The sequence below is a fragment of the Protopterus annectens genome, chromosome 1.part0, assembly GCF_019279795.1.
Source record: "Protopterus annectens isolate FY-2018-M chromosome 1.part0, PAN1.0, whole genome shotgun sequence".
Taxonomy (NCBI): domain Eukaryota; kingdom Metazoa; phylum Chordata; order Ceratodontiformes; family Protopteridae; genus Protopterus; species Protopterus annectens.
The window spans coordinates 1,736,806,658-1,736,828,439 of record NC_056725.1 but is presented as its reverse complement, the minus strand read 5'-3'; the positions used below and the strand labels follow the sequence as shown (position 1 = coordinate 1,736,828,439).

Sequence of the window (21,782 nt, the reverse complement as noted above, 5' to 3'; positions counted from 1 at the left end):
TTTTCCAGGGTTCTGGCCCTTTTTCTCATTCCAGACACAAAAACGTTTCCATTTTGCGGAGTAAGCTTTTCTAGTTGATGGCCTACTGGCCTCCAAAATGACATCCTGCACCTCCTTGGAGAGTAGGGCCTGCTGTGATGCTAAGGAATCTTCCATGCGGCTATATTGAGTGTTTTTAGCTGACTGTGAAGAGTTTTGAAGCTGTGCTGAGTCAGAAGAAGAGGCATTAGAGGCCAGATCCATGGTGGGGAATGCGTCAGGCTCCTCAGGAGTGGGTACCAGTGTTGCCTTGGCCAGTCCGGAGCAATGAGGGTCATCTTTGGTCTGTCTGCTCTGGTCTTCAATAGGACTTTGGGCAGCAGAGGAAGAGGCGGGAAAGCATAAACTGTCACTGATGTCCAACTGAAAGAGAGCGTCCACTCTCCAGGCCTTTGGATGGAAGATCCTTGAGCAGAATTTCGTCAATTGATGATTTTTGTGGGAGGCAAAGAGACCTAAGTCTGGCCTTCCCCATTCTTGGATTACTTCTGTAAAAACTTTTGGATGCAACTTCCATTCGTGTGGATCTGTCATATTCCTGCTTAGGTTGTCTGCCAGCGTGTTTTCCTTGCCTGGCAAGTACTGTGCTTGTAGTTCCATTTGTAAGTCCATGGCCATGTTCCAAAGTGACGTGGCCAGTCTGCATAGGGGATAAGAATGTGTTCCTCCCTGCTTGTTTATGTACCACATAACTGTGGTGGTGTCCGTTCTTATCAATAGTTGACCTGGTTGGAGAAGGTCCTTGAAAGCTATAATAGCATTTATTACTGCTAGCATTTCTTTTTAATTGATGTGAAGGTGCTTTTTTTTTTGGGACCATTTGCCCTGAATGCACCGGTCTGTCATGTGCGCCCCCCAGGCGTAGTCCGAGGCGTCTGTTGTGATGACTTGATTTGCTTGAGGCTTGCTGAATGGAAGACCTGTGTTTGTTTGACATGCTTGAGCCCACCATAGAAATTCCTTTTGCAGACATGGAATTAGTGGTATTATTGTTTCCAAACTGTGGCTGTGTTGAGACCATATGTTTTTTAGGTACCATTGTAGCTTTCTCATATGCAGCTTTGCACATGGGATTAGTAAGATGCAAGATGCCATGAATCCCAGAGCCTGCAGGATTTTCCTTGCAGTCAGCCTGGTGCAATTTGCCAGTGTTCTGAAATATTGAATTAGTTGCCCCTGCTTCTCTGGCGTGAGGTAGGCCATCTGGGTGTTTGTGTTCAGATTGGCACCCAGGAAAATTATCTTCCGAGAGGGTATTAGCCTTGATTTCTCTTTGTTGACTGTGTATCCCAGAGAGTTTAATAACATTATTACATAAGCCAGATGTTTCAGAAGAATGTGCTTGCTGTCCGCTTGGATCAGGCAGTCGTCCAAATACGGGTATATTTGTATCCCTTGAAGTCTGCAGTAGGCAATTACTGATGCCAGGCATTTCGTGAATACTCTAGGCGCAGTAGATAAGCCAAAGGGCAATGCAGAGAATTGATAATGGGTTGAACCTGCAAGAAATCTGAGGTATCTTCTGCAATTTTGTCTGATTGGGACATGCAGGCATGAGGTCCAATGTTACCAGCCAAGACTCCTTGCCCAGCATGGGAAGAAGTTGCTGTAGAGTGAGCATCTTGAATTTTGGTACGAGTAGGAATGTGTTTAGGATGGAAAGATCCAAAATAGGTCTCCAATCTTTTCCCTTCCTTGGCACCAGAAATAGCCTGGAATAAAAACCTTGACCTTGTTCGTGTGTAGGTACCTCTTGAATAGCTTTCATGTTTATAAGATCTGAAATTTGCTTTTGTGCCTCTGCCCTTTGATTGTGTGGCAGGTTTGGCATGCCTCTCATTTTTAGAAGGGTATGAAAATGGAATTTGTAGCCTCTGTTTATAATGTTCAGGATCCATTTGTCCTTTGTGACAACATGCCAATTTTTTGAGAATAGTGCCAGCTTTCCTCCTAAGGGGGCTGCCCATTTGAGACCTGGTTGGCATGCAAAGGGGAAAGTCATTGGGTTTGCTTTCTGAAAGATTGCGAGTTGTCCTCACCACCTCTGTGTAGGGGCTTGCCATTGTCTGCCTCTGTACGATCCTTGTGATTGTCCTCTGCCCCTCGGGCGCCTGTATCTGCCTCTTTGGGGTCTGTCTGTGGCAGGAAAGGACCAGTTTTTGGAAGGCCAATTTCTACTAAAACGTGGGGGTTGGACCTGCAGAAATTCTTTCACAGTTTGCATTGATTTAGCCTTTTCCTCCATTTTCCGTAATACTTCCTCAGCATTTGCCCCAAATAGTACATCCTTTTGAAGAGGGGCGTCGAGTAATTTAGCTTTGACATGATCAGGCAAGGCTTGTTCCTTGAGCCAGGCATGCCTACATATGACTGAGCCTGTAACAGCAGCTCTACATGAGGCCTCTAGAGCATCAAAACCACATTGTAAGGTATGTTTACCCACTTGTTCTGCACTATGCATCAAATCCTGCAACTCCTTCAAGTCTGGTTGTTCAGGTTGTGACATTTTACTTTTCAATTGAGATAACAGAAACTGTTGGTATTTTAGCATATGAAGGCCCTCATAGATAAGGTAGCCGAGGTATATACCTTTTTTTCCCCACCTTTCTAAGGATCTGGAATCTCTCTCGGAAGGCAATGGATTTTTGGCAATGGAGGCCTCAACTCCCTTGGGCCCCTGTGAGATGGTTTCTAGGTCAGCAGTACGGCTTTTGTATAGAAATTGGTGTGAGTCAGGAACCCTGTAGTACCTGTCAGGCTTAACTGGAGCTGGAGGTAGAGAGTCCGGGTTAAGGCAGGCATCCGAGTAAACATCATCTAAGATGTCCAAGACAGGAGGTATAGCCAGAGGCCTGTGCTGGGGTAACAAAAGAAATTCCCTGAGCCTTTTCTTGGAATCTGAATAATCCTGGCCTTCCCAGTGGAAGTGTTCCCTTAAGGTATGCAAAGTTTCCCCAAATGAGAAATCCTCAGGGGGGGATACAGAAGGAATAGACTCCTCTGCATCAGAATCTTCAAAAGGGGAGTAAGACTGTTCCTGATCATCAGAGTGTTCTGAAATAATAGAGCCCTGATCAAAGGAGGGGGAATCTTCCTCCACTCTGGGCCTTTTGTCCAGAGGTGGCTGAGAACCTCTGATTAGAGTAATTAAATCCTCAGCCATTTTAAGCATCTGTTTCTTGGGCATGGGGCCTGGAGATGGGCCCTGTGTAGCTGGTCTCTTAGGGTGCATGGTTGCTTTAGACTTGGTGAAAGCTTTGATGGAGAAAGAAGAGGAAGGTCTGAAGACACCTTGAGTGGAGGTGGACATGTCCACATTCTGTGTTTCAACGCCAAGAGTGGCTTCGGTATCTGTAGTCGGGGTGTGGGCCGAGGAGCCTGTGGGCCGAGGAGCCTGCGACCTCGGTTACAGGAGACACCGCCAAAGATGTGTAGTCAGTAATCAGGGGCTGGGTAGGTGCCTCGCTGAGAACCGGACCACGTGTAGTCGGCTTTGGTGTGGTGTCGGTAGAGGCCGCGGACATAAAGTGTCGGTCCTTGTCTTTGCGTTTTTTAGACAAAACTGGAGTCGGAGTATCCGATGACATAGTATAGTTAAATGCTTTCCCAAAAAAATGCTGGGCGAACTCCGCCCGACACTTAATAGTGCGTTTGTTGAATGTAGCACAAAAACGACAGACCGAGACGTCGTGGTCTGGGCCTAAACAAGGTATACAGAGGGAATGGAAATCCTTATGCGGTATTTGCTTCCCACAAGAAATACAATTATTAACTTTGACATCGGTCTGAGGCAAGAAAAGTTTCCCCAACGGGGTACTTAGCTTTTAAGAAGACTTCGGTTTCCAAATTTTTCGTAATCTCAGGAGCTGGCCGACCGGCACTTGCGAACTGCTTCTGCTTCGGGCACCGCGCGGCAAGAGAGACAGAAGAAAATGGCATCGGCTGGTTCTTTTATACCCCTGTCGCACTGACGTCAGGGAAGAAGTGACGACAACCGACGCCGGACCTAGACTTTGGAATTCGGCCGACCGAGGACCCGCCTGACGGCAGGAGAACCCATCTGTTATGACTGCAGCTGTATGTATGACGAACATCCACATCTTTCCGCTCTTCTGACCCTTGGGATAAGGTCTGGAAGGAGTGGAAAAACGGACACCCACGGCAGAGAGCACCTTGCCTTCCTGTTCACACCTGGTCAACGTGTCTTTCACCTGAGGCCCAAAGAGAAAGGAGCCTTCAAAGGGAGTATTGGTGAAGGACGCTCGAAAGGGTTCCGCAAACTGACACAGCCGCATCCAAGCATGTCTCCTGAGAGTCACACTTGTCCCTGCGGCTCTGCTTGCTCCATCGGCTGCATGGAAAATCAGCCTCATGGAGGAGTTTACTATGGAATTGAGAGACACAAGCTGAGAAGCTACTTTGGCTGGTGCTCCCTCAGTTGTACGAACTTGAAGGGTATCTCCAAGCTCTTTCAGGAGATCCCTTTGAAGACGTGTAAAATGGCATAGATAGTTCAGGGACCTCATTGAAAAGTTCGCTGAAGTAAACATTCGCTTTCCATACCTGTCCATCGTCCGAGACTCTTTCTTGGTGGCTGCTGCTACCACCATGGCATCAACGGGCACACCTTTGGAGAGGAATTGCTTGTCCTGGGGGGCTGTAATAAATGTGTTTGGTCTCCTCAGAGTAGGTTCCACAGAATCTGGAGCTGACCAAGCCTTTCGAGTTACTACAGACATGAGTGGATCGAATGGAGGAGATACCCAGGAGGTGGAAAGTTGGGGAACCAAATACGTACAGGTATACAGACTCGTCCTCAGTAGGGGCTAGGGAAGTCCAGTCCCTCTGTCTAAGCATTTCAAGGATGTCCGAAAAGGAAACATCTTCACAGAGGGACTTTGGGGACCCTTCTGATTCATCCAGGTCTGTATCTAAAGTGACAGACTCAGGGGAGTCTATGTGCTTCCTCTTGCACTTCTTCCAGGGAGGCTCCTCTGAGTGATCAGGGGAGGCTTTGGAAGAAGAGGGATCACCCAATGGGGTTGTCCTGGGGCATAGGTTCCCTACACTTGGGGTCTGGAGGAGGAGTAGAGGTTGGAACAGACACCACAGGGGGAGGAGCCAATGGAGCTGGTACAGTAAAGCTGTTTTGGGGGACAGCACACTCCGCATGACCTCGAAGGCATCCCGACCTCTAGGCAGAGAAAGCTTAGTCTCCGAAGAAACTGGAGTCTTTCTCCGCGTCGAGGGTGATTGTTCCGATGCTGATGTTGGAGCCAAGCTCACCTGCGCTGAAGCTCCGAGGGGGACAACGGGGTCGGACCAGTGTCCAATGCCACCCCCCCCCCAGAGCCGACGAGAGAGCCTCAACACCCAGATCCCTAGATAGAAGGTATAATCAAGGTAATTGGAGCCGACGTCTGAACCGAAGGAGAGATGATGATAGGCGTCGGTTCTACTACCTGCGGATCCTTGGTCTCCGGCTCTGAGCTAAATGTAGTCGGAGGAGGAACAGAAATAGAGGTGGTTGGAGCAGATACCTGTTGAGGTGGGCTGGACAAAATTTTTGCCAGTGCCTGTGACTTAAGCAACCTACTTACTTACTCTCCACATCATGATCCCATAGCCTAGAGGATCGAAAGGAGTGGGAAGAATGATGGCTACGTTCACTCTGTAACAAAGGTGACTGAGGTGCCGAGTGGATGGACTCGAAGGACAGAGATCTCAGTCTCTTATGGCTCCAAGACGGCTCCGAAATAGCAGACGGAGCCGACGGAGGAGTTGTCTTGTTGGTGCCAGCTGGCACTGACATACTTGATTGGTCAAGTAAAGGAGTCGGCTAGAAGGTGGAGCCGACAGCTTGACAGACTTCGGGGATTTCGCTGGCTGAGTACTTTTAGCCGGAGAATCCTGAGACTTCAATAATCCCCAAAGGATTAATTTGTTTTTGTGCTCCTGCAGGACCCTTGGACTAAAAGCGTGACATATAGAACAGGAGTCCTGCAGGTGAACAGTGCCCAAACAATATACACAACTAGTGTGCCCATCTGTCAGAGACATTTTCTGACAGCATGAGTCACACTTTTTGAAGCTAGATACCTTGGTATCTTTAGACATTATAGTAACAACAACCACAGCAACAATAATAAAAACCTATACTACAAAAAACAAGAAAAAAAAAAAAAGTCTAACAGTTAAGGAACAGAAAGGAAATCCTCTAATTCAAACGGCCATCCTAAAGGGGGGGGGGGGGGGACTCTCTAATTTAAACAAGTTCAAGGGAAACAGAAGGCCTGCGAGTTAAAGAGCAACAGCCAACAAAGCTAAAATACACAAGTATGTGATAAGGGACAAAGGAATATCATCTAGACAAACAATTGACAAATACTTGACAAAATTTCAAAAACAAACAATATATTAACAGAAAAAAACTATACTAAGCCTGAGCCAGTAAGGAAGTAACCTCGCAGCTGAACTGGCAAACGAGATCTGGGTAGCTGAAGCTAGGCATGCTGGGATAAGGGGTAGCCTCGAGCCAGTAAACAGCTCTCGAGCTATAGAAGATGGCCGAGTCGGAGCTGAGGATCGGCTCCGAACCAAACAGCAAGAACAAAGACGAGATGGACAACTTAACATGGAGTATTCTCTCCAAGCAGTCCTGCTCCTTCAAACTTGGCACAAGTGGTGGCCTATCTGCTCTCCACCAGGGAGATCAAACCGCATGCATCAGGAGGCATATACACCCTAACTCCCACCCTATTAAGTCAAGTCACGTACCCACAAATACAGGTTTGTCCTCTAGTTCTGGGGCTGCTAATTGAATCCTGGTTGTCTGCATCTCAGCCAGGGTTCCTTCCCTTTGTTCCATTTTTAACCCTTCTGTTCTGCATTTCTTACATACCTGACTCGGATGTTCACTGGACTTTGAGAAGTGTGCTAAAGGAACTGCATTCTTCAGTCAAACATTTTTCCACACTTCCCCAAGCCCTTCAACAATTTGAAGAAATGCTGTACAGTGACACTACTGAATAATGTCAGGTGAAGAACTCAACACTCTTGAGGTAATATATATATATATATATATATATATATATATATATACACACACACACACACACACACGTGTGTGTGTGTGTGTGTGTGTGTGTCAGTGTTTCACTGAAGACTAGGACCACACTACTACAAATCAATTTGTTTATGTACACCTTCAAAGTACCCCTGTATGTAACATTAGATTTAATTCTCAGTTGTGACATCATCCTCAACATTGTGCCTGTAAGACTTGTTTAAACAGGATGCAAATACAGACAGCACAATGACTAAAAAATCTCAAAACGTCTTGACATTTGATGCAAGGTTACCCAAAGTTACAAATGATTCAAATTTTGCTTAGTAGCTTTACAGTTTGTTTAGATTGTATACATTATATATACATATCTGCTGTAAGCATAATTCTGTACTTTTTATGCAGTAATTGAGTTTTATCAACTCTTTGTGCAATTACTTATTAAAAGCATTTAAGGTCAGCAAAATGGAAATTAAACTTACCATCCTGTGTGCAAGCCCCAAGCAAGTTGATAATGTTTTTATGCTTCCCAATCATTTTCATCATCATCATCTCAGAAATCAGGTCAGACAGATCTTTGTCCGTAGCATCAGCTGTAATGGACAGTAAAGAAAAATGTATTTAAATGCTGATAAAGAAAGCTGATCATTTCCAACTTTACCTTATGAATCTGCTTCACAGCACACTAAAGAAGCCCTTTACAAAGATTTACAGCACTACAGAGATGTGCAAAAGAAGGAAGAAACCAAAAAAGATTTTACCAGTTACAGTCCTGGTCAAGCTTCGATTATAAGTAGTGGAAGATAAAGCAGTCTGAGCAACAAAAGACAGACGCTTTAAAACAATACAGTGTAGCTGTGTGTGCGTTTAGCAGTGGCTTTAGTATCTACAATATATGGTGAATACAGCTCTATATAGTCCCATTGGCATCAGTTAGAACACAACTTAACATTACAGAATGTCCTCTTTGCAATTTTAATTCAGTGTGTAGACTGCAATTTTCTTCTAGATAAAGTCACACTTTGACATACTTCAGAATTCATACTTGGAGAGGGTATAAAAGTCTGGGTCTTCATAAAAACTTTTGATAAATGTTTACTGTAACTTAAGTGAATTATTAACTTGCTATTAAAACAAGAGATGGGGTGGGGAGGAAGATGAGGGTATGCACAACAGAATGATGTGCTGTCAAGTTTCACTGTGAATCAAATTGAGCTTTACTCTGCAGCTCAATTACTTCCTCAGAATTCTTTACTGGAAGAGCAGCTCTTCTGTGCATGTTTGTATGACCTCTGGCACATCTGCTACTGCAAAACAGTGTTAACCATAACAAAAGGAAGTAATCCAAAGCCCAGCAACTGGAAGTCAGATGCTGGGTACGTGATCCCCCCCCCCCAATAATACGATACTCTTAGAAAATGGCAACCTTTTATCATTAGTAGAAATCACTGCTTTTTTAGATGTTGCTGCAGGGTTTGTCAAAGATCAGAAGCACTGCTGTACTTGACTCTGATGTTATGACAGCTCAGTATTATTCTGCCCTTGTCTTTCATACTGCTAAGCCCATCCAAAAAAAGTAGTACAGGAAAACCATGCAATTAAATGCAGCAAGCATTATGAAGACCCGTGGGATAAGAATATCTTTTGTCAAAACACTACTTGAAAAACAAAATATTCGCAGGAAAATTAAAAATATATTTTTTTAGCATCAGTGTATTCCAACTGATTACTAATTGTTACAGCAAATACGATAAGCACCAGTCTGGCAAATTCCTATGCAGTGACCTGGAACAAGGAAAACACAGTTGTGTAAGTAAACTTACCATAGCAGAAGATACTCGAATGAGCATTGTTGCAGTAGCCTAAGCTATATGGGGTTATACCCTACAGGGATGTAACATACTGCCTGGCTCCAACATTTAAGGCACCCTTCCATGAGCCTGAACAATCAGCCTGAGCTAAGCTGATTAACACAGGTTTGGGCGTCAAGTCCTTCAGAGTTTTCATGCTAACAGAGTAAGAGGCTGAGCCCTGAAGGGAAACACTAGGAACAAAAAAATAAAAGTTCACACCCTTGCCAAAACACTACACCAGAAAACAAAAGGGAAGGAGGGAGGGAGCTGCTAACTGCAGCAGTGATCTTTCAAACATCTAGCTACTTATGGTAAGTTTACTTAACACAACTGTACTACTACTACTTCCGGCTTTTCCCAGTTAGGGGTCGCCACAGCGGATCACCTGTCTGCTCATGATTGGCAGTGGAGTTTTACACGTTCTTCATATCAGTCACTGCTGCAGTAGCCTAAGCTATATGGGTAGATTATGACAGCTTACAATGGTGAAAGGGGAACAGTCCAGGAGCACTTGGACAATGGTCCTAGCAAAGCCTGATCTACACCTAGGGAAGGAATCAAGCTTACAGTGCTTTGTAAAAGTATGTACAAAGGACTAAGTTGCTGCTTCTAGAATGCTTTTAAAAGCCATCCATTTCCAAAAAGCCATAGATGAAGCCATGGCTATGGTAGAGTGGGACTTGACCCTGGCTGGAACAGTTCTGTAGTGGTGAGTATAACAAAAGGTAATAGCCTTAGACAACCATTCAGAAACAGTCTGATTTGACACGCACTGTCCCTTCATCTTAACCCTCACAGAAAATGAACTGATCCAAAGATATGAAAGATTTAGTACTGTCAAGATAGCACCCGAGTTGTCTGGGGACACCTAAAGTATGAAGTATCCTTCCTCCCTCATTTTAGATTCAGGAAAGAAGAGAGAGAGATGGAGTTTGGCTTAAAGTAAACAGACACCACTTTAGGCATAAAAGGATTAGTTCACAAAAAAATGCTGTCCCTGTGGAAAAATCAAGTAGGGTTGACTCACCATAAGAACTTGCAACTCAACACCCTTCTTGCAGAGGTCTGAGCAATCAGTAAAACTTTTTTCCATGCTAAGAACCCCACATCAGACAGAAACAAGTGCTGGCTTTTCTAACACAGAATTAAGACCCCAAGGAGGAGCCACTGTTTTTCTTAAGAGGCCTCTTATACAAAGCCCATTCAAAAACATTTTAACAAAAGAATGAATTGAAGGGGTTGGGAAGGTGGTCTAATGGTTAAGGTGTTTGCCTTACAAACACAAGGTACAGAGTTTGAATCTCACAGGGGATAATTGGCTAGGCTTAAAATGACTCGCAAGGGCAGTTAGCCTAGTACTAACCTATGAACCTATGAAAGAGGAGGATCCAGGGCAGAGAAGTTGAAATGGCCAATAAATGAACCTTGATGGAGTAAGAAAGGCCACAAGATAGTAACTTGCACCAATATTGTAAAATCACAGAACCATCTCTGAACGAGTACTGATCATGTTGCTGGCACCAACAAGAAAGCAGTTTCCATTTGTTAATACAGAATTTTCTAATAGCAGGCTTTCTTGCCTCAATAACATGTTGCACATCCTCAGTAAAGTCGCCTAAAGGAAATAAAGACCCTATCATCCAGGCAGTCAACTGAGATTGACTGGGGGTCAGGGTGTATCAAACACTCCTAATTTTTTGAGAGTACATCCAGTCTGTGAGGAAGCTTGTGGTAATTGTCCCTGGTCATTTCCAAATTAAGGGAGAACCACTGCTGCTGGGCCAGAAGGGAGTCACCACAATGATCTTAGGGAATTCCTTATGAATCTTCAGAAGTACTCTAGATACAAGTAGAAAAACGTACAGAAACATTCCTGTCCAAGAGAAAATGCATCTGTTTTCCAGGCCTTCTTACAGAGTCCTGGAGCAGAACCTCGCCAGATGATTGCTCAGAGAGGAGGGAAATAGGTTTACCTGAGGAACACCCCACACATGGATCAAATCTTGGAAGACCCACTGATCTAGTTTCCAGTTGTGAGAGTCTGCAAAGGGGGTATGACTTTGTTCCCCCTTTCTTCTTGATGTACCACGTTTTCTGTTGACAACCTGAAGTCATCCCGGGCACCAAAGATGATTCAGAGACTTGAGTGCCTCAAATCAGGGAAAGCATCTCTTTTACAGTAACGACCTTGCAACCGTCCTTAGTGTCCTATGCACCATGCACTTTTGTCCCCTTCTGAAACTGCTCCATAAGCAAAGTCCAAGGTGTCTGTGGTGACTGAAACAGGGAGCTAAAAATGAGACCTGGATTTAAGTATATTTGCTGTCTCCACCAAATAATTTCCCTGCTGACAATCCTCAGCACTAGGACTAGAAAGGACAAAGGATGTTGGTGATGGGACCAGAGAGACTTCAGATACCATTACATATTTCTCATGTGGATTCTAGCTAGAGGTATCATGAGAATCAAATACCATGAGACTCCAACTCCTGAAGTATTCCATTACAGTGACCAAAGGAGGAGTAAAAAAACCTTAGAACTAGATCTAGGTATAGATCTATTTTTTCCCTGTAGAAGAAAAACTGAACTGAAGTGTCTAGCTTACATCCCAGTAACACAATCCTATGTGAGGCAGTCAAAAAATACTTGAATGTTTTCCTGGAATCTCAGCTTAAGAGATTTCTCACCCAAGTGAGAGATTCCTAACACTATGAAAGAGACTCTGCAAATAAGCAAATCGTCCAATATGGAAAGAATTTGGATAGCCCGTAGGCTGCAATGAGCTACAAATGGAATTAGACACTTGTGAACACTCTTGGTGCAGCAGATATACAAAGAGTAAATAAGGTAGAGAAATGATAATGTGATGCAGACGTACAGAAGTCTGGACAAACATGGATGTGGTAAACATCTTTTAAATTTAGAGTTACTAGGAAACGAATGAGGAAGAAGGCATAACAGGTTGTGAAGGGACAGCAATGTGAACTTGGGCACTACCACAAAAAGATTTAGGAAAGAAAGATCCAGAACTAGTTTCCAAGCATTTTTTTTTATCTTTGACATTAAAAAAATCCTTCAATTAAGAAACCCTTTCCCACCTGGGAAGGAGGAAGTGGTTCTACCGCTCCCTATGACATCATGTGATGGACAGGTGGAAATTCTGGTCTGGTGGAGGAGGGATTACCCCCCCTGGAAAGGAGGAACTTCTTCCCACTGCAATTGGTAACCTTGGATGAATAAGCTTTGGAATCCACACATATGAAACTGCTGTTTTCACAAAGAAAAGTATAGATTCAGACTTTCTGGAATGGATAAGGGACTGCCAGGAATGGGGGGGGGTGGATGGACAAAGTCCTTGAAACAGTTGTTCTGACTTGTTGGCCTGCTCTTGGTTTTGGGGTGGTTGCTGAATTTCTTTTGGAACCCCTTGTAATTTTTTCTTAAACATCTATTTACCTGCATTTTGGAAAAGTACAGTTTTGTACCTACCATAAATGTAGATGTTCGAAGATCCACATTGCTGCAGTCCTAACACTTGGGGTAGTCCGCTGTCCCAGTCGGCCCGAATACCAAAGTATAAGGTTGACGTCGGTCAAGGCGCATTTGACTGACATCAGGACGTCAGGGTACAAATGCGCATGACCGACGTCATATCCTCAGTCTTTTCTTGCCCCAGATGTCAGAAGACCCTAAAAGGATAAGGCCAAAACCAAAAAAAAAAAACACCAAACACTCCTGTACCTAATATATGTACAATATATACAAATTTTCAAAAATAGAACCCCACCCACACAACCACCCCTAAACACAGAGGGGAAGGAGGAGTAAATTGACTGCAGCAATGTGGATCTTCGAACATCTACATTTATGGTAGGTACAAAACTGTACTATGTTTTTCATCTCACATTGCTGCAGTCCTAACACTTGGGTAGAATCCCAAAGCAGAGGTAAGGGAGGATGGCTAAACTATAATGAAGCAGGAGCTGCCAAAATGCCCTGCAACACAGCAGTGGTAAAACCAGCCCTGGATTTAGAATAGAGAGGAAGGTGGTAATGCTTGGAGAAAGTATGCACTGAACTCCAAGTAGCTGCCTCCAAAATATCCTTAGTTGCCACCCCCCTTAGAAATGCTGTTGAAGTGGCAGTAGCCCTCGTGGAATGAGGCCTAATCCCAGCTGGAATCTCCTTGCCATGATGGGAATAACAGAATGCAATGCAAAACCCAATCCACTTAGATATAGTTTGTTTTGACACAGGCTTGCCCTGGGAACTCAAAGCAAAAGAAACAAACAACTGCTGAGACTGCCTAAAATCCCTAGTCCTGCTTAAATAATAACGCAACTGCCTGTGTACATCTAAAGTGTGCAAAATCTTTTCCCCCTTATTTTGGGGATCTGCATAAAAAGTAGGCAAATGAATAGTTTGGTTTAAAGCCACACTAGAAACCACCTTAGGCATAAATGAAGGATTAGTACGTAATGATACCCTATCCTTATGAAAAATCAAAAAAGGCTCAACCGCCATAAGGGCCTGCAATTCAGAAACACTTCTTGCAGAAGTAATGGCCAACAAAAAAGCAGTCTTCCATGACAAGTATTTCAATTCAGCAGTAGCCGCAGGCTCAAAAGGTTGTAGAGTAAGTTTCTCCAACACAAAATTGAGGTCCCAAGCAGTAATTGGAGCGCTGGGAATGGGTCTTATATTCTTTGCCCCTCTAAGAAATTGCTTGAACAAAGGATGAGAAAACAATGGTGGGTCACAATCATAGTGAGCTGAAATTGCTGCAGCATGAATCTTAATGGAAGAGAAAGACAAACCTTTGTCCAATAACTCAGTAAGATATTGAAGAGCCACACTCAAATTAGGCTCAGAAACATCCAAATCCTTTGCTGCACTCCAAAATAAAAATCTCTTCCATTTTTCTGCATACACTTTACGCTGTACTAGGTCTTCTGGCTTCCATAATCACATTCAAAACTTGTTGAGGAAGTTGAGACCTGCTGTGGTTCAAAACAGAATATGCCAGGCTGTTAGATGAAGAGAGTGAAGCTTGACATTGAGAAGATGACCGTCCCTCTGAGACAAAAGGTGTGGAATTAAAGGTAAAGGCCATGGAGGCTTCCTTACCAGATTCCTCAGTAATGGGTACCAGTGTTGCCGAGGCCAATCTGGAGCTATCAAAATCATCCTTGGCTTGTCTTGTCTGACCTTTAGGAGTACCTTTGGGAGGAGAGGCAGAGGTGGAAAGGCATACACATGAAGATTTTCCCAACTGAACGAAAGAGCATCCACTTTCCAAGCTGTGTGATGAAACCTTTGTGCAAAACTTTGGCAGCTGGTGGTTTAGTGGAGAAGCGAACAGACCTATGTCTGGAGTTCCCAGGACACTGTCAATTGTCGAAATACATGAAGATCCAGTTTCCACTCGTGGGGATCCATGATTTGCCTGCTTAACACATCTGCTAAGGAGTTCTGTGCTCCTGGCAGAAACCTTGCCTGTAGATTTAGCTGCAAGCTGAGCGCAGTCTCCCACAAAATCATTGCTTGCCTGCATAGAGGATAAGAATGTGTTCCCCTTGCTTGTTGATGTACCACATGACAGTTGTGTTGTCTGTTAGAATCAACACCTGCCCAGGAAGAAGTAACTCCTTGAAAGCCATTAATGCAAACTGGACTGCTAACATCTCCTTCATGTTGATATGTAGATGCTGTAGTCTGGCAGGCCACTTGTCCTGTATCCACTTTCCATTCAGATGAGCTCCCAAGCTATGTCTGAGGCATCTGTCGTTAGAATCTGACTCGCCTCTGGCCGGGTCACAGAGAGTCCTTGTTTAGGTGACATTCCTGAGCCCACCACAAAAATTCCTTTTGAATGCAAGGTATTATTGGAATGACAGTGTCCAAATCCTGGCAGTGCTGTGTCCATACATTTTTAGATACCATTGCAGCTTCCTCATATGCAGTTTGGCATTGGGAAGCACCAGAATACAAGATGCCATGAACCCTAATGCTTGAAGGACTGTCCTTGCAGTCAGCACGGACTGATGAGATAGTTGATGGAAGTAAAGGGATAGACTCTTTTGTTTGTCCGGGGTTAAAAGGCCATCTGGGCTGCTGTATTCAGTCTCACACCCAGAAAGCACATGTCTTGAGAGGGTACTAGACTGGACTTTATTTCGTTCACAGAATACCCCAGGCATCTTAGCACTGCTATCACATATTCCAGATGCTGAAGAAGCTCGTCCTTTTCTTGAGCCAGAATCAGACAGTCGTCCAAGTAAGGATAGATTTGTATTCCTTTTAGCCTGAAAAAGCTACAACTGGAGCCAGAACTTTTGTGAATACTCTGGGCAGTAGATAAGCCAAAGGGCAATGCAGAGAACTGATAATGTGAATTTCCAGCTCGAAACGCAGATACTTCCTGCAACTGAGTCTGATAGGCACATGAAGGTAAGCCTCCTTGAGATCTAAAGTTACCATCCAGTGATCTTTGCCCAGCAGAGGTAAAAGCTGTTGTAACGCCAACATTTTGAACTTGGGAATGTCCAAATAAGTGTTGAGGATAGACAAATCCAAAATTGGTCTCCACGTGTTCCCCTTTTTGGTACTAGGAACAGGCGAGAATAAAATCCTAGGCCCCTTTCTGGCACAGGAACCGGCTGAATGGCCCCTATCTGGAGCAACAGAGAAATTTGCTTGTGAGCCTCTTTTCTTTGTATAGGAGGAATGTCTGGCATGCCTTTGAAAGGAGGCAAGGTATAGAAATAAAACCTGTAACCGTGGTGAGCGATATCCAATACCCATCTGTCTTGGGTAATAACACTCCAATTTTCTTTGAAAAGTGCCAGCCTTCCTCCCAAAGGTGCTGCTAGGCGAGAAGGCTCTGGCAGCTGAAAAGGCAAGTCATTGGGTCTGCTTACGAAAGGACTGACCCCTGCCCTCACCAGAAGACTGGGCAGGCGAACTGCCTGTTCTAGGCCTAAAAGAACCTTGAGCTCTGCCCCTACCACCCCTAGATCTACCCCTAGACTGAGAATCATAAGAAGGATAAGTCCACCCCTTAGTAGGCCAATTTCTACTAAACTTTGGAGGCTGAACCTGCAAAAATCTTTAACAGTCTGCATAGACTTAGCCTTGTCCTCCATTTTCTTTAAAACTGCTTCCACAGGCACCAAATAACACATCAGATTGTAAAGGAGCATCTAAAATCCTTGTCTTTACATGTTCAGCTAAATTCTGATCCCTCAGCCAGGCGTGCCTGCGAAGAACAGAACCAGTGGCTGCCACCCTCGAAGAGGCCTGTACAGCATCAAAACCACATTGCAAGGAATGCTTACCCACCTGTTCAGAAACATGAACCAAATCCTGCAACTCTTTACACTCAATACCTTCCGCCAGAGCATCCACCTTAGACTTCAATTGTGAAAGGAGATAATTTTGGTATTTCAACATGTGAAACTGGCAATTCAAAGCCCTCATGGCTAAAGTGGAAGAAGTACACACCTTTTTCCCCCATCTATCCAAAGCCCTTGCCTCTATCAGAAGGAACAGGATTTTTAACAACAGAAGCCTTAACACCTTTAGGGCCCTGAGAAACAGTTTCTGGGTCTGCCCTAGGACTCTTAAAAGATACTTATGAGCTTCAGGCACCCTATAATACCTGTCCGTTTAACTGGGGCAGGAGGCAAAGAATCAGGGTTCAGGGAAGCCTCTGCAAAAACATCCTCTACCACATCCAGAACAGGAGGTATAGCTAAAGGCCTATGCTGGGGTAGAAACAAAATTCCCTAAGCCTTTTCCTAGAATCAGAGAAATCTTGACCTTCCCATTTAAAATGCTCCCTCATGGAATGAAGAGTCTCTGAAAAAGAAAAATCCTCAGGAGGAGAAGCCGAAGGTGTAGAGTCATTAACATCAGAATCAGAATAAGGAGGATACTCCTGCAAGTCTTCAGCCAAGACTCAGAAGCCTCGAACACTGCTCAAAACTCTCAAGCTCAGGTTCCACCCTAGGCCTCTTATCAGGGGGAGCTGAAGAGCCTCTAAGCATAGTAATCAAATCTTCTGCCAGGTTAAGCATATGTTTCTTAGGCAGAGACCCTGAAGAACTAGGGGAGACCCCACTGAAGTTAACCCTGGCCGGCCTCTAGAAGGAGCCTTGGAAACAGAAGGAGGGCCTAACCACCTTAGAAAGGGAGGGAGAACAGCTACCTGAGAAGCCCCTTCAGCCTGGCCTACCTCCTGAGAGGACACATCTTGTAACAGTAAAGTCTCCTGAGAATCCAGAGGAACTTCTGGTAGAACCACCGGCTCCACTGAGCCTCTAAAGAACCGACGTCCGGGACAGACGGTTCTTCCACCCTAGGCTTCACTGCTTTGTCTTTGCGCTTTTTAGGCAGGCGGCCGGAGCATCCGTCGGCATGTTGTAATTACAACGCTTCCCAAAAACTAACCTGGCACAATCTAATCTTCTCTTAATAGTGCGTTTGTTAAATCTAGCACAAGAGCGACAGCCAACAACGTCGTGCTCAGGCCCTAAACAAGGTATACACAATGTATGGTAATCTCTATGAGGTATCTGTTTCCCACAAGAAATACAGTTATTCACTTTTTCTGACATCCGGTTAAACACTGAGGCAAGAAAACCAAAATATTCTAACGGGTACTTAGCCAACTTTGATTCGGTCTGAAACTCCGACTTCAGAAAATTTCAGAACGCCAACCTGCACTCGCAATACTGCTTCTGCATCGGACCATGCGGCAAAAAAGACTGAGGATATGACGTCGGTCATGCGCATTTGTACCCTGACGTCCTGATGTCAGTCAAATGCGCCTTGACCGAACTCAACCTTATACTTTGGTATTCGGGCCGACTGGGACAGCGGACTACCCCCAAGTGTTAGGACTGCAGCAATGTGAGATGAAGAACATCTGCAAACTGGATGAGGGGTAAGAGAATTCCTAGAAAATTTGGAAGGGGGGGGGGGGTTGAAAAAAATCTGAGTCAACTTACCCCTCTCATCCAATTTTTTGATCACATCTGCAACAGACAGACCAAAAACAACCTCTAACCAAAGGAGAATTTTAAAAATCACCACCACCACCACCACCTGGGAAGTTCTACGAATGCAGTACAGCAAAACTCACAACACAGTACAAGTTGTCAAAGCCCTTGAAGTACCTAATGAATCATCCACACATTGTAAACAATGAGTAGTGACTTGTACAGAAGAATCTACATTGTTTAAAGTAATTTTTACTCACTAGAAGTTGCAGACAAAAACATTCGTTATACTTTCGGAATTAATCGGAAAAAGAAGTTATGTACTCACCATAATGTTCCATTTGTGTTGTCCATTTTCATTCTTCCTCATCATACGGGCACAGATCCAATCATCAGATACAACTTGGCTGCTGTTTCACAGCTCGTGGATACAAGCTCTCTAGCTCCTCCTTTACCCACAACGCTGTAGTCCTCCTCATTCTCCAGATCCTATTTGGAGCTTCTTATTGTATGATGTAATGAAATTTTAACTTTAATATGGAAAGTCGCTATCTGAAGCTCAAACAGAAGGATGAGAGTAGGGGCTGGAGGAAGCAGAGTTGAGGAAGAATGAAAATGGACAACACTGACAGAACACCATGGAGCGTACATAAATTCCTTATCTAATGACAATTTTCAATTATTCCTCAACATATGGGACACAGTCCCCAGCTACCCGAATCCCGGGTGGACTCTAAAGAAGGATATTACTGAGTACTATTGAGGTGACGGCTGCTCTTACCCTTGAGATCAGATCCTATTTTGTAATGAGTAAGAAAGGTGTGAGGATTAGCCTAAGTTGCAGCTGCACAATATCGTCTATGGAAGACCTGGATAAAAAAAGTTGAGGCTGCCATGGACCTGGTTTGAATGGGCTCAAAGGCTTTGGCAACACCAGACCAAACTTTTTAAAGACAAAGGAAATGCATTTTGATAACGTTACTTTTGAAACTGGCTGACACAATCTGGTCATGTTAGATATGGTAGATAGCGGCACCCTGTGTGGCAGCAGCCTCTCCGGCTCCAGAGGTCCATTTTGTGTATTCTTGTTAAATTTATGTTAAAGGTATTATGTTTAATCTGTGTAAATTGTCAATGTGCGGTCCTGCTGGTGTTTCGTTCTTGACCTGGTCGAGTATGTAGAGGACTGCAGTGGTGTTCATGTTTTGATTTATTGAGAAATGGACTGATTAGTGGTAGTTTGGGCCTACAGTGGCCTCAGGGTTGAACTGAATGCTTAGGGCAGAAGCCAGATTTTTGTCTGCCATGTTCATTGTAAGGATGAGGGTCAGAGGAATCAGACTGGATTTGGAACACTGCTATAGGTGTCCGAGATGGAGCCAGTAACAGTACGGGTTGTGAGGATGGTGGATAGATCACTGGACTGGCTGTGGCTGTTGGGGCATTCGGGTAATGGCAGTTGCACTGTATTCAGTGATTTAGGTGATGGCCTGACTTTGTATGTCAGGTGCGAGTAAATTTATTTTTATTTTGGTCTGTGGTGTTGGAGGCACCAGACTTGAGATGTTGCTGGTGTCAGAGTTAGAGATGGTGACAGTGTGGTGGAGACTGGTGGTGGTGTGTTTGAAGGGGATGGTGTAGCCCATGGAATTGTGCATGGTTGAGGAGGCTTCATGGATTCTGTGCCTCGGTTGTCTCTGTCACTGTTGTTAAATGTGTATTTGTTTCTGTTGTACATTCACTTGGAGGAACGTAATTTCATTCAGCTGTGCTTTTTTGTGTGTGTGTGGTCTTAATGATAGTTTTTTGACTTTTGATTTTTTGGTTTCTGAAAAGTATACAAATTGATCTGGTTTCCTAAATTTCTCTGATCTGTGTAGATAGAAGCGCAACTGTCTGTGAACATCTAATAAGTGCAAAATGTATTCAACTTTGAAAAATTTGGAAAGAATACAGAGAGGTTAATAATTTGATTAATGTTAGATCCTGACACTACCTTAGGAAGAAAGAGAGGACTGGTTCTTAAGGACACCCTATCCTTATGAAAAACTAAATAGGGAGGCTTAGAAGATGAAGCTTGAAGTTCTGAAACTCTTCTGGCTGATGTTATGGCCATCAGAAAAAGAAGTTATGTACCTACCATAACGTTCCATGTTCGTTGTCCATATCGCCCTCCTTGCTGTTTGGGTTCGGAGCCAACTCGGCCTACTTCTATAGCACGAGAGCTATTTACTGGCTCGAGGCTAACCCTTTTCCCGGAATGCCCAGCGTCAGCTACCCAGATCTCATTTGTGATAGCGCACACTAGACATATAAAGTAACCTAAAACTGATTTACCATAATAACAGATTAGAATAAACTGTCATAAAATTACCTGGCATGTAAACCAAGAAAAGGAAATAGCCAGTGAAACCATAGTGAACTCCTCTCAATCCTCCAGGAAGGGGGAAGGAGGGGGGGAACGGACGCAAGAAGGAAGTTGAGATGGACAACTAACATGGAGCGTTATGGTAGGTACATAACTTCTTTATGGTAAGTTGTCCCATCTCGCCTTCATTCTTGCTGTTTGGGACAGCGTCCCTAGCACTTAAAGACCCCGGGTGGCTCATTGGAACAGACTCTTCAGAACAGTGGAACCAAAGGAAACCCTGCTCCGGGAGACCATATCCACTTTGTAATGAGAGATAAAAGTATGAGGGTTTGCCCAAGTGGCAGCTGCACAAACTGAGTCTATGGGCAATTTAGACCACCGAAAGGCTACAGAACTGGCTAATGCTCTAGTAGAAATTTCGGTTTTGCTGGTAGATGTTTATGTCTTAACTGATAAAGGCAATGGTGTCAGATAACCATTTTAATAAGGTCATCTTAGAAACTGGAAGGCCTTACTTATTGTGAGCATAGGAAATAATTGGTCTGACTTTCTTAGCTCTTTGGTCCTATGGAGGTAAAAACGTAATTGTCTGTGCACATCCAGTTGGTGAAGACTGTATTCTGCCTTGTTGCTATAATTGGGAAAGAAGATTGGGAGATCAATAGATTGATTTAAATTGTTTTCTGAACAGACTTTTGGTATGAAGGATGGGTTGGTTCTCATAGAAACTCTTTGTGAAACACCACATATGGAGGACGAACACAGAGTGCTTGGAGTTCTGAAACACGTCTAGGTGAGGTAATAGCAACCAGAAAAAGTGTTTTCCAAGAAAGAAATTTTAAGGGACATGAAGCTGCTGGTTCAAAGGGAGGAAGAATCAAAGAAGTCAAAACTAAATTGAGATCCCAAGGAGGAGGTGGATCCCTCACTGGGGGTCTAAGTAGAGATGTTTCTCTCATGAATACTTTGCAGAGCTTATGAGACATTATGCTAGAATTAAGAATTCCAATATGAAAATTAGATATGGCGGCTAGTTGTAACCTGATGGTAGCAGCACCTGACTGAAAAAGCTCTGCTAGAAATTCTAGAATCTGATGGACTGGGGCTGAAAAGCGATCTAGGTTTCTAGATTCTGCCCAGTAAGAAAATCTTTTCCATTTGCTAGCATATGTCTTTCTCGTACTTGACTTATGGGAGGAAACAATAATATCACGAACTGCTGGGGAGATGCTTGGAAGCCTGGCTAAGGTAGGACGTGGAGAAACAAGCTGTGAGCTTGAGCATTTGAAGGGATTGGTGTAACCTGCCTGACTGATGAATCAACAGATCTGGCACTGGGTCCAGAACCCAAGGCTGGTCTAGAAGGTGAAGGTGCAGAACAGAAACCATATCAGTCGAGGCCAATAGGGGGCAATGAGGATCATTTTGCAACCCAACGATTTTGCTTTCTG

The 21,782-nt window shown here is 44.1% G+C and overlaps 1 protein-coding gene across 2 annotated transcripts in view; it reads right to left on the bottom strand.

Moving 5' to 3' along the window:
- The window catches only part of LOC122799715 (fibroblast growth factor receptor 1), a 749,414-nt gene that overhangs the window by 212,151 nt on the left and 515,481 nt on the right, over positions 1-21,782 (bottom strand). For both annotated transcript variants that reach the window (XM_044068959.1, XM_044068968.1), the window contains exon 8: positions 7,588-7,698. In XM_044068959.1, the coding sequence (XP_043924894.1) occupies positions 7,588-7,698 (111 nt within the window). The remainder of the gene's footprint in view (positions 1-7,587; positions 7,699-21,782) is intronic.